This window comes from Martes martes (assembly GCF_963455335.1).
Source record: "Martes martes genome assembly, chromosome: 5".
NCBI classification, from domain to species: Eukaryota; Metazoa; Chordata; class Mammalia; order Carnivora; family Mustelidae; genus Martes; species Martes martes.
In genome coordinates, this window is record NC_137892.1 from 125,247,657 (window position 1) to 125,260,420 (window position 12,764).

Below are 12,764 nucleotides of genomic sequence, written 5' to 3' on the forward strand. Positions count from 1 at the left end.
GGGAGAGACATTACACAGACTCTGAGGGCAGCCCCGGACATAGGCTTCCGGGGGCTCCGCTGCCCTTGTATTTGCAACGTGGGACATGGGAGGGAGTGCTCGGGTGAGTTGAGGGAGGTGTGTTCTCATCGAGGCCCAGGCACTGACTTCTGGTAAAGGACACAGCATGATGCTGGGGGAGGCACTTCCTCTGTGTGGGACTTGACAGAAACTTCACTTTAAACTGTCTGGACCCAGGATGCCTGGGTGGCTCAGTTGGTTAAGCCACTGCTTTCAGCTCAGGTCATGATCTTGGGGTCCTGGGATTGAGTCCTGCATCGGGCTCCCTGCTCAGAGGGGAGCCTGTTTCTCCTTCCACTCTCCCTGCTTGTGCTTTCTCTCTCTCTGTCTGTCAAATAACTAAATAAATTCCTCAAAAAAAAAAAAAAACCCAAACAACAACAACAACATATGGACCCTACTGTGCCAGCCTCCAGTGGGTCTGGGATTCTGGGACCCAGCACCCAGGTTTTAGGAGATGGATGAATGAATGAATTCCACTGGGTGATTTTAGTTTCTTGTACACTGTGTCATTAGTCTCAGCAGGAACCCTAACTGGTAACTAACAGGTAGTTATTTTATGGGGAGAATAATCTATAAATTCCTTTCCTAATTAAAAAAAGCATACATTTATTCCAAACCACGTTTCTACATATGACTTAATCAGAACAGTCCATTAAATTTTAATGCATTTGTGGGCAAGGCTGAGGCCTCCTTTATTTTTTGCTTCTCCTTAATGCAGTGCTTGGCACACAGTGGACCCTTCACATACGTCTGCTGAGGTAACAAGGAACTGGGGCACAGGGCACGAGGGGGAGGGAAGGGTGAACTTCCCATCGCCTACCAGCTTGCCTGAGAGGCTAGATGGTTGTCATATAATGACAAGAACAGCAAAAGCAGACACAATTACGTCCCAGTCACTGAGCTACAGCTTTTGCAAATGCCATCTCATTATTCTTCATGAAAAGCCAACAATGTGGCAATGGTTTTGATGCCCATTTTACCGATGAAGAAGCTGAGGCTTACAGAGAGGGGATCACTTGTCAGGGTGATGTGGGAAGGCTACAAACAGGTATCTCTACACTACATGTGGCTGAGGGGGTGGGAGCTGGTCCAGTTGCCCGGTTTCCCAAATGGGTTCAGGGTACTCAGTAGTCCCTCTGAGGACTTCTGATGGGAAATGGGAGGCTGAGGGCGGGGGCTCAGGTCCTCGCTCTGTCTGGATCTCTAGACAAACTAGTGTTTTGCAGGAAATCACCTATGACAGACAGGATTCGGCTGCTGTCACATCGTTCCGCCCAGGACAGTCTAGAAATCCAAGTGTCCAGCATCCAGCCCTGGGAGCCCCCAGACTGTGAGGGGGCCCAGGCGGAGGGGCCCGGCCTCCCCCACCTGCTCACCTGCACAAGCTGCACACGAAGCACTTGGGGTGGTAGGTGCGGCCCAGGGCGGAGATGACCTCGCCGGTGATGAAGTCCCTACAGCTGTCGCAGCGGGTGCCGTAGAGCTGCTGGTAGTCCTGGGTGCAGATGTACTCCTGGTTCTTGAAGAAGAAGCCGGACTGGGCCAGGCCGCAGCCACACACTGCAGGGCACAAGGAGAAGATCGAGGGCAGGCTGAGTCCAGGGAAGGTTGGCCAGCACGAGGTTCTCGCAGGGGACAAGGCTGACATGTGACTTGGTCATGAGTGGCCCAAAAATAGTGACACATAGGACCTTGTGGGGCTAGTGTTCCTTAAAGTGTGTCCTGAAGACCCCTTGCATTGGAAGCAACCTCGGGCTCCTCAAGAGGCTGATGCCTGGGCCTGAATCAGATCCCCTGGGGGCAAGGCCCCAGGGATTTGCCTTTTGGTGCACTCCCCAGCTGATTCAGATGAGACCACTGAGGTCGTTTCCTCCTCTTGTGCATGGATGGAAGTTTAGGGCTGCGTGGCTCACACAAGGCCATACCATCTCATGAATTGGATAAGATCAGTTAAAATGTCCCCTGGGCACTCTCCCTGTGTATGATTCCGTGCAAGGTGAAGACAATTTAGGATGGCAATGGGATGAATGGTTGGAAATTTATAATCTGCTCTCACCATAGACATAAAGAGTTGGTCTGTTCCAAGGCAAGAATGATAAAACGCAATCCCTGAACCATGAAGAGCTAACAGTATATGCCAAAAGACGACCTTATAGAACATACATCATGGGCAACAGGCCATGGGCTGGAGCGGGCAGCAAGTGCCAGGAGTGGGGAGGAAAAGGGAGCAATGTTGTGGGGGAGGGATCATGGTAGGCTTCTTGGAGGAGGCGGCACTTAAGTTGAAGCCTGAAGGTGGAAAATGAGCTAAAGCACACAAGCAGGAAGTTGCAAGTGATATCTGTGTGGAGGTGTGGTATTTTTAGGGTGTGTAGGGCAGTAATAACAGGAAGACATTGACAGGCCAGTTGGAGGAGAGCCTGAGTCCAGCTTAAGAAGTTTAGGCTTTGTGGGATATTGAGGAGCCATGGATGGTTTTTCTCCCAGTTTTTCAAAACCTTAAAAAAATATTTTGAAACTCTCTGACATAAACAAAAGAAGAGAGAAGGTTATAATGATGTCCCATCACCCAGTTGCAAAAATGACCAATTGCGTTGCTAGCTTTTGCACAGACAGGCAACGTATATCACCGGGTCTTATGGGATATCCTTGCGGACAATACGAAGAGGCATAGGGCCGATAACAGAGGAGTAGGTGGAGGTAGTTATAGGTGCTTGAACGACCAAATCATGTGGGACTCCCTACCTCCAAAGGACTTAGAAACGTGGGAAGTGAGATTTCCCTCCGAGGGTTAAGTTACGAAATCCACACCTAATGGGAAGGACAGAAAGAGGCAAAGTTTCTTCCAAGAGATTGAATGGCTCTTAGGGCCACCAGAACTGCTGAATGTATTGATCTGGCTAAAGCAGAGGTAGCAGCCCAGAAGGGGCTGGCCAGCCATCAAGGGAAGGCCATTGGGGAGCCCATTCCAACCCTTTGACCAGCCCCCTTGTTCTGAGTCTGTATTCACTACATGACTTACAGTTTGACTTACTAGGTAGACTTTTGGGAGAGAAGAAGCTGGTCAGGGCAATGCAAACGACTATAACAGAGAATGACATCTCTCCATTAATAAAAGGGCACTCCGATTTTATACATTGGTTTCCTGAGGTCTTGGTTAGCATGGACCAGCTTTCTGAGGCATGATCAATGGTGTGGAAACCAATAAGATAGAATTCCAAGCCTGTAATTGTGGGGACCTGGCCTGGATTAGGTGAGGCTACCCCAGCAAATACTGTCTCCTTGTTCATAGGGAAACTTGTCATGCAAAAGCAGTCAGGTTAAAGAGAGACACGTGGCACAAGTGTGTGTTCACCTTGCAGGCCAGAGGCAGGCTTATGGGGCCAGGATGAGTGAGCAAGAGGGCAGCCCCAGAGGTCACAGCATTAGGGGGACCGTGCAGCACAGTGGGAGTCATGATAGTCTGCGAACTGGACCACCTGGGCTCTGGATTTGTCACTGCCGCTAACTCTCTGGCTGACAATGAACTTGGTCTTTGTTCACATGCATGTACAATGAAGAAGGTGGATTAAAAAGTGACCTGAGCTTTTCTTCTGACACTGGCATGCCATGAGTCTAGGAGAAGCAGAGCTCCTTTCGGGGTCTACCAGGGGCCTAAACATTTTAAACTCAGTATGAGGTGGGGCTGGCGGGCCCTGGAGCCCACCCCTGCCTGCAGAGAAGCAGGGCCTATTCGCGCAGGGGGTGGTGGTGGTTGCCGGCGGGAGGGTTGATCTTCTACCAGGCTTCGTGAAAACTCATTGCAGCAAACAATGCCTCAAGAGCAGGCCGGGCCAGAGTACAGGGCGTTCTGGGGCGTGCAGGTGGCAGATCGATTGACTTCACGGCTGTGGAATTAGTGAGGTCATGGCCTACGACCTCATTGGAAACAGCTCCTGTTTTTTCCCTACTTTTCTCCCCTTTGTTTCCCCCACCAGCTCCACCCCCAGAGCCACCTCTCCCAGCGGACAAACCCAGGAGGCGGTAAGAAAACTTGGAACAATCGGTTCCTCCGTTTCCCCCAAGGAGCTGCAGGAGAAGTTTTTGGTAGAAAGGATGTAAAGGCTGGTAAGAATCTCAGGGGGTCCCTGGAAATACAGCGAGGAGCACGGAGATGGAAGGCAAGCTGGACAGCACAACAGATGTATTTGAGGCTGAGCAGAGCCCAACATCCAAATAACAGGAAAGGCCTTGGAGAGGGTCTGCAGCAGGCAACTGATGCAGAATTTAACACACTCAGGGCAGACGTTATTCTGTGAATCAAAAAAGTGAAGTCTATTAACGACAAAAAAAAAAAAAGGCAGATCAATGGGTTTGACAGTGGGACAGGATATGAGAAGTTAGAATCGCCTTGAGAAAATCCAGAATGAGTGTTCATTGTTAAAAGATGCCCAGAAAGACACCTTGCCCACAGTCATAGTGCGTTTCAGGGGAAAATGGACTGACCGTCTTGTGGGTCACTGGACCGTGGTCCATGTTTCTGTTCTACCACTCGGGTGCCGTGTGGCTTTGAAAAAGTTACCCCACCTCTCTCGAGCTCAGCTGCCTCATTTGTGAAATGAAGGAGCTACGGGGTAACTGAGAACACACGGAGACCCGCGAGTACACGGGTCTGCCATAGGATTCTGTTGGTTTTCAACTTTGCAAACGAGATGGAGTTTTCAAAACCAAAACTTTAGAAGGGTTCCTGAGGGCGATCTATTTAACATTTAAATGTTTAACTGTGAACTACATTATACATACAGAAAAGGGAGTAAATATACAAACACGGTTTAAAGAAGAAGAATAAAATATACTCCCAGCGACCCGCTCCCAACTCTATGAAACAGAACATTCCCGGTGCCTCGGAAGCCTGTTTACATCTTCCAAAAGCATCCCCTTCCCCACGTTGTCCCTAATTGTGTGTTTGTTATTCTCTTGCTTTTCTTTCTACTTTGACCACCTCTGATGTATCCACAAATAATGCCTTGTTTAGTTTTGCCTTTTTTGAACTTTATATTCGTGGAACCCCACTGCATTTATTCTTCCACGCTTGCTTCGTACTTTCAGGATGATGTGCTGGAGATGCATCCAGGTCGACGCACGTAACTGGGTTTTTCATTCTCACTGCTCTGCTGTATCCCATGGTCTGTATCACAAGCGATCTATTCCACTGTAGGACATTTGACCTGTTTGCAATTTTCTTTTTCTTTTATGGAAATGCTGCTTTGGGCATTCTTGTACCTGTAAAGCCTCGAGTTTTCCAAAGAGTTTTTCCCATTTGCTTTCCCACCAGCAGTTTCTACTGATCCATATCATCATTGGAAGCTGATAATATATGCATCAACATAGTGGCTGTAAAATGTCATCTTATTGTGATTTTAACTAATTAATGAATTAATTTTTAAAAACACACTCTTTTTTTCTTCCTTCCTTCCTTTCCCTTCCCTACCCTTCCTTTCCTTTCTTTTTCTTTCTCTCTCTCTCACTCTCTTTTTCTTCCTTCCTTCCTTTTTCCCTTCCTTCCTTCCTTCCAAGTAGGAGCACACATGTGTGCATGTGCACAAGCAGGGTGCCGGGGGGTGAGGGTAGGGAAAGAGGGAGAGGGAGAGAGAGAAACCCAAGCAGGCTCCATGCCCAGTGCGAGCCCGACTTGGGGCTCAACCTCATGACTCTGAGACCATGACCCAAGCTGAAATCAAGAGTCAGCCGCTCAACTGACTGAGTCACCCAGGGTCCCCATCTTACTGTGATTCTAAATTTCACTTCCCTGCTTATTTTTTTTTAAGATTTTATTTATTTATTTGACAGACAGAGATCACAAGTAGGCAGAGAGGCAGGCAGAGAGAGAGGGAGGAAGCAGGCACCCTGCTGAGCAGAGAGCCTGATGCGGGGCTCGATCCCAGGACCCTGAGAGCATGACCTGAGCCGAAGGCAGAGGCTTTAACCCACTGAGCCACCCAGGTGCCCCCACTTCCCTGCTTATTAATGAAATTGAGAATCTTCTTATATGCTTATGGGCCATTTGTGTTTTCAGGGTTCATCCATGTGGATGTATTGCTACAAAATATTCCACTGTGTTTTATTTATCTGTTCATTGGTTGATGGATATTTGATTTGTTTCCAATTTTGACTTGATGAATAATAGTGCCATGAACAGTCATGCACAAGTGTTTGCGTGGACATGTGTTTTCATTTCTCTTAAGCATATACCTTATGACTTTGAAATTGTTAAGTCATATGGTAACTCTACATTGAACTCCTAGAGGAACTGCAAGACTGTTTTCCACAGCAGCTGCGCACTTTGCATTCCTACCAGCAGCGGGTGAGGGTTCCAATTTCTCCACATTCTTGCCAACATTTGCCGGATTCTCTGTCTTTTTGAAGATGGCCGATCTTGTGGGTGTGACATGTGTCTCCTTGTGGTTTGATGTGCATTCTCAGGTGGCTAATGATATCGAGCATTTTTTCTATGAGTTTGCTGGACGTTTGTAGAACTTCTTTGGAGAAATGTCTCTTCAGATCCTTTGCCCATTTCGAAATTGGATTATTTATAAGTTCTAAGAATCTTTTATATAGTTTAGATACAAGTTCTTTACCAAATGTATGTTTTGCAAATTTCCTTTCCCATTCAGTGGGTTGGCTTTTTACATTCTTGATGGTATATTTGAAGCGCAGAGAAGTGTTTAATTTTGATGACACCTAATTCATCTATTTTTCTTCTGTTGTTTGTGCTTCTGGTATCCAAGCCAAGAAGTCTTTGACTAACTCAAGATCACAAAGACTTACTCTTGTATTTTCTCCTGAGAGTTTTATAGTTTCAGCTCTTACAGGTAGGTTTTTGACTTATTTTGAACTAATTATTATGTATGGTGTGAGGAAGGAGTCCAACTTCATTATTTTGGTTGTTTTTTGCATATATATGTCCAGTTTTCCTAGCACCATTTGTTGATGACTCTTCTTTCCCCATAGAATTGTCTTGGTAGCTTTGCTGACAATCACCTGACCATAAACCTAAAGGTTTATTTCTCCTCTCTCAATTCTATTAATCTATATGTCTATTCATGCGCTAATACCACATTGTCTTATCTACTGTAGCTTTGTATTAAGTTTTGAAAGTGGGAAGTTTGAGTCCTCCAGCTTAGATCTTTTTTTTCAGAAATGCTTTGGTTACTCTATGTCCCCTGCAATTCCATATTAATCTCACAATCAGCTGTCAATTTCTTCAAGGAAGTCAGCTGGGATTTTTATGGGCATTGTATTCACTATGACCAGAAGAGTGTTCTGCCCCAGATTTGTATTTTGAAGCCCTAACTCCCAGTGTCATGGTATTTGTGTAGCGGCCTTGAGGAGATACTTAGGTTTAGATGAGGTTATAAGGGTGGGATCATTACTATGAGATTAGTGCCCTTTTTAGAAGAGACACCAGCCAGCTTGCCATCTCTTCCTCTCTCTCTCCCTCTCTCTTTCTCTTTCTGACATGTGAGAGCACAGTAAGAAGATGGCTCTCTGCAAGTCAAGAAGGGAGCTCTCACCAGAACCCAATCATGCTGGCACCTTGATCTTGGACTTTTGGTCTCTGGAACTGTGACAAGATAAATTTCTGTTGTTTAAGCCACTCAACCTACAGTATTTTATTGTGGAAACCTGAGCTGAGTAAGAGAGCATCAGATCTGTGGATTAGTCTGAAGAATACTGCCATCTTGACAATATTAACACTTCCGATCCACGAACACGAGATTTTATTTATTTAGATCTTCTTTAATATTTCTTTTCAGAGTATAAATTTTACACTTTCATTAAATTTATTCTTATGTATTTTATTTTTGATGTTATTACAAATAAAATCATTTCTTAATTTTATTTTCAGATCGTTCATTGTAAATATATAGAAATTCAATTGATTTTGGCTTACTGATCTTTCACCCCAAAACCCTGATGAACTTAGTTGTTATTTCTAATAGCTTTTTAGTGCATTCCTTAGGATTTGCCATTTTTTTTAAAAGATTTTATTTATTTGTCAGAGAGAGAGAGTACACACAAGCAGGCAGAGAGGCAGGCAGAGAGAAAGAAGGAAGCAGGCTCCCCGCCGAGCAAGGAGCCCGACGCGGGACTCGATCCCGGGACCCCAGGATCATGACCTGAGCCGAAGGCAGCGGCTCAACCAACTGAGCCACCCAGCGGCTTAGCCAACTGAGCCACCCAGGCATCCCAGGATTTGCTATTTATGAGATCATGTCACGTGCATATAGAAATAACTTTACTCTTACTTTTTCAATCTGGATATCTTTTACTTCATTTTCTTGCATGACTGACCCAACAGAAGCCTGTGGTACAGTGTTGAATGGAAGTAGTAAGAGCAAACAACCTTTTGTTACTTTTTACTTTACAGGAGGGCAGGGAGGCAGGCAGGCAGTCTTTTACCATTAAATATGATGTTAGCTATAGGTTTGTTTGGTTCTTGAGAAATACTTTTGCAGAACACATAATTCTAAATTTACAGTTATTATTCCACTGGTCTCTGGCTTCCTTGTTGCTACTAACATGTCAGCTGTCAGTTTATTCACCATTCACAGGCAGATGATCTATTTCTTCTCTCTGGCTGTTCTTAAAATTTTCTTTTGTCTTTGGTGATCTGCAGGTTCATTCTGATGATGTATGTAAGTGGATTTCTTTTATATTTTTCTACTAGGATTCATTAAGTTTCTGGATCCAAGGATTTGTGTCTTTGAATGGTTCTAGAATATTCACAGCTGTCATGTCTCCAAATATCCTCCCACTCATGTATTTAATTACATATCTCTAGAACTCTGATTGAATATATGTCAAACTTTTCCACGATTTTCTCCATGTATAAACTTCTCTTTTATTTTTACCTCCTTCTTATATTTCTGAACCAAATGTATATATCTTCTTCTTGGCTAAATCCTACAGTTCATTAATTCTTTCTTCAGCAACATCTAATCTGCTATATAATCCACACACTGACTTTTAAATTTCAAATATTATTATTTTTATTTCTAAAATTTTGTTTCTTTTTCAAATCTGCTGTGCTACTTGCTATAATGTTTCCATTCTTGTTCTTTTTTTAAATGGCTCTTCTTACCTATTTAAATGTATTGTATGTAGTCATTATATAATGTCAGAAAATGCCAATTTATGAAGTCTTTGAGGTTCTGATTCTTCTCTTCTTTGTTTCTGTGGTTCTACCCCCAATATGATTTGTGTGTTTTTGATCGTGAGTTACTCATTTGACTAATAATGTTACCTGTGGGAGTTCTTTGAGGCCTGGAGTAAAGCTGAATTCCTCCAAAGAGGAATATCACTTGTTTCTGCCATTTTCCAAGTATAGGACGACTTTCTTTTAAATTCTGTTTCACCTTTTTAAATATTTATGCCAGATATATAGCATGAACACAGAACGTGAATCCATGTTAAGGGTGGATTATGGGTAGACATTTTGATACAAGTTTTATTCTCCTCTACCCAGTGCCAAAGTTGGTACAGAAAAGGTTCCTTGCTGTCTCCTCCTCCAGTTTATTTCTCACCCATCCATACATTGAAAGTAAGATTTTCATAGGGGAAAATCTCAGCTTTACTCAGAGGTCTCCTATTAGATTCCTACTTAGACCAGGCTCTAGCCTCTACTTCCTATGTCTCCATCATCTATACAGCCATCAAGGCAAAAGCTCAAGGTTGCCAAGGTCGAGCATAAACCATCAGGTTTACACTGGCAGGCACACGAGGATTTCTGCTTTTACTTTTTTTTTTTTTTTTAAAACCTCTGCGGGTTCTTTCATTTCATGTCAGCACAGTAGTGCACAGTAAAAGAACTGTAAGAAATATTCATAGAGATTTTTAACTTTTTCAAATGAAGCTATTTAAGGTAACTATAACTGTTACTGCTGGAAACAAAAATTCTTTCATTTCTTTCACTTCTAAGCAAGTTGACATTGAAAACAGTCAGAAAAGTAAATCTATTTTTTTTCTCCTTAAAATCTCCATGAAAAGATGTTTTCCAACCTCCCTGTGGTTGATTGTCAAAACGTTCACATTCTTCCTTTCTCTGTATTCACACCCTTGAAGTCTGCAAATCCTCCCACCAAAGGCAAGGTTTATTTCTCCATGATCTTGAACCCGGGTCGGCCCCTTGACTCGTTTTGGCCAATGGGACATTGGCAAGTATGACATAAGCTAAGGCTTAAAAAGGTCTTGCTTTCCGAAGCTTGCTCCCTGGCTGTGCTTGGAACTCTGAGACCACCATGCAAATGAGTCCAAGCCAGGCTACTGGAGGATGAGAAGCCGGATGCAGGCACTCAGCCCGACAGTCTGCCAACCACTGCCAGCTGACCCAGCAATAGCATCATGATGAGGCGAGTGGAGACAAGGAGAGCCAGCTCAGCCTGGGAGAACTGCCCTGTCAACCTAGAGAATCATGAGCTAAACAAAAAATTACCTAAAACTATTAAATTTTGGTCTAAGCAAAGGGTAACTGATAGACTTTCTTAAGAATATGATCATACAGTCCTAGCTCAAGCCTCCTTAGAACAATTTTACTGTTTTTATCCTTTGTCCTGCCCCAGCTTCTGGGGATGTAGAAATGGTCACTCGCCAGGACACTTTTGCAAGTCAGCTTACACTAGAGGGGTTTGCCAAGCCTCAATCTGGAATTCAAATCACATCAATTAAAATATATTCCATATATGCTTCCACTAAAAGCATTAGGACATATGAATATGTAATTTATTTGCTCAATGCAGAGTCTATTGAGATCCTGAGGAAGAAATCCAGAATTTTTCTCAGTGGCAGGGGAAGTCAATCTCAGACACATAAGACTGAGGTTGGACGCAGTTATTAAAATGAAAAGATCTGAGGTTTCAATTGATCTTAAATTCAATATATGTCAATGCCGTGAAGCGACTCCTCCGGAGGTCAATTCAGCATCAGTCGTATTAACAGAAACGGTGCCCCTGCTCTGTCTGCCAGACTTTGAGAACCGTGGTCTGTTCTGGGCACGATGCTTTAAGAATGACAGCGACAGACCAGAATGGATCAAGGAAGAAGACTCCAAGATGATACAAGTTGGAATCATTTCAGATGAAGCTCAAGCTGAGGACCCACAATGTCATCAGGGCTGGGGAGACTTGGCTGCAAATACGTGAGCGCCAGCCCCAGGGAACAGCACACATGAAGGACCCATCACACTTCATGAGAACAAATCTAGAACCAGCGGGTGGAAGTTACTGGTTTGGGCTCAACCATTTTCCAAACCCACGGGGCCATCCAACCTCAGAATGGCTGCTCTGGGGAAGAGAAAGCCTGAATGAGGAGTTCAAGATGGAAGCTGGAGAGGCATCTGTCAGGGACCATGGTGGAGGGAGGGCTGCCCTGCCTGGGCCAGAGGGCTCCCAGGCTCTCTCAGCAGAGTCCTAGCTGCTAGTTATCCTGCTTGTTTAGGAAATTGTAGTTTTTAAAGAGGTAACCCGACATCCATCTGCTCCCAAATTACAGACCTCGGTGAAGTCACAATGTACCTTCTCCCCTGTTAAGCCTCACCTTTGAGGACTGGTCATAGAAGAGGGGCTCATCTCAGAGCCCCGCTCTTTCATTCACTCTCAAAATGGTTTAGAGGCACGAGCCAGGAATCTTTCCAGATGTGTAGATAAAACTTGCAGGATTGCCTTTTTCCTTCTGGGTCAGCACTGCCATTCTGAGGTCCCCAGCTTCCCTCCCTCCCCCACGTCCAGAATCTTTCCTCCCACTTCCCTCCATACTGCCCAAGGGAGAATTCTCATAAAGGCTCAAGGAGAGTTTCTCTAAGCCTGTAGAGGTAGTTCAACTGCCTGTGTTTTTTCTGTCTGCCCCCATGGCATGTCCTGCCATCTGACAAGGGAGCTGGGAGCCTGGGCTTCCTACCTTGGCAGGTGAAGCATCTGATGTGAAAGTGGTTGTTGTGGACACGGACCACTTCTCCTTTGCAGGTGTCTCCACAGCGGTAGCACTGGATGACATTGGAGCTGCCTCGGGGATTGTAAGGATTCTGCTGATAAGGAACTGTAGGAAGAAACAAAGAGATCACTATCCAGAAGGCCTGTCTTCTACAAACTCTGTTACAAGACATTATCATAATCCTAACTGGGAGAAAAAGCAGAACACGTGCAGGTAATTAGCCAAGTACCTTCAATACATCAGCAGGCCTCATATGCCAAGCTAAGTCATCATGGAGATGTGAGTCCATGAATCTCCTTAAGCGGGCAGAGACTTATGAGTGAGCATAAGCCTTCCTTGCCATAATAGAGGTCAAGTTTATAGAAGAACTAAAGTAAAAGAAGAAGTAGAGTATTTCAAGGTAAATGATCCAGAAATAACAGTTTTTGGATGATTCTGGATCAAAACCAGGTCCCAGACTTCTCAAGAGAATTTGGTTCTTGCAGTTGATACGGGTCTCAAAGAAATGGGTGACTGACCCTACCTCCAATGGGCTTGGAGCAAAGCAAGTGACATTCCCCTCTCTGGGCCTCTAGTTTTGGCATCTATAAAATGAGGGTGGTCAGTGGTAGTATGGGTTTTGTACAAAAGAGGCATAAAGGGGTGGCACTCTGGTTGGAAGGAGGTTGGTGAGAGGATTCATCTGAGTGGCACTTTCCATAACACTGAAAAAATGTCAAAAGTATATAATTAAG

General features: G+C 44.6%; 1 protein-coding gene across 1 annotated transcript in view; it reads right to left on the minus strand.

Moving 5' to 3' along the window:
- The window catches only part of ABLIM3 (actin binding LIM protein family member 3), a gene marked incomplete at its 5' end in the record, with an annotated part of 108,668 nt that overhangs the window by 59,740 nt on the left and 36,164 nt on the right, over positions 1-12,764 (minus strand). Inside the window, 2 exon segments of the mRNA XM_080804715.1 lie at positions 1,440-1,623; positions 11,998-12,135. Coding sequence (XP_080660841.1) covers positions 1,440-1,623; positions 11,998-12,135 — 322 coding nt within the window.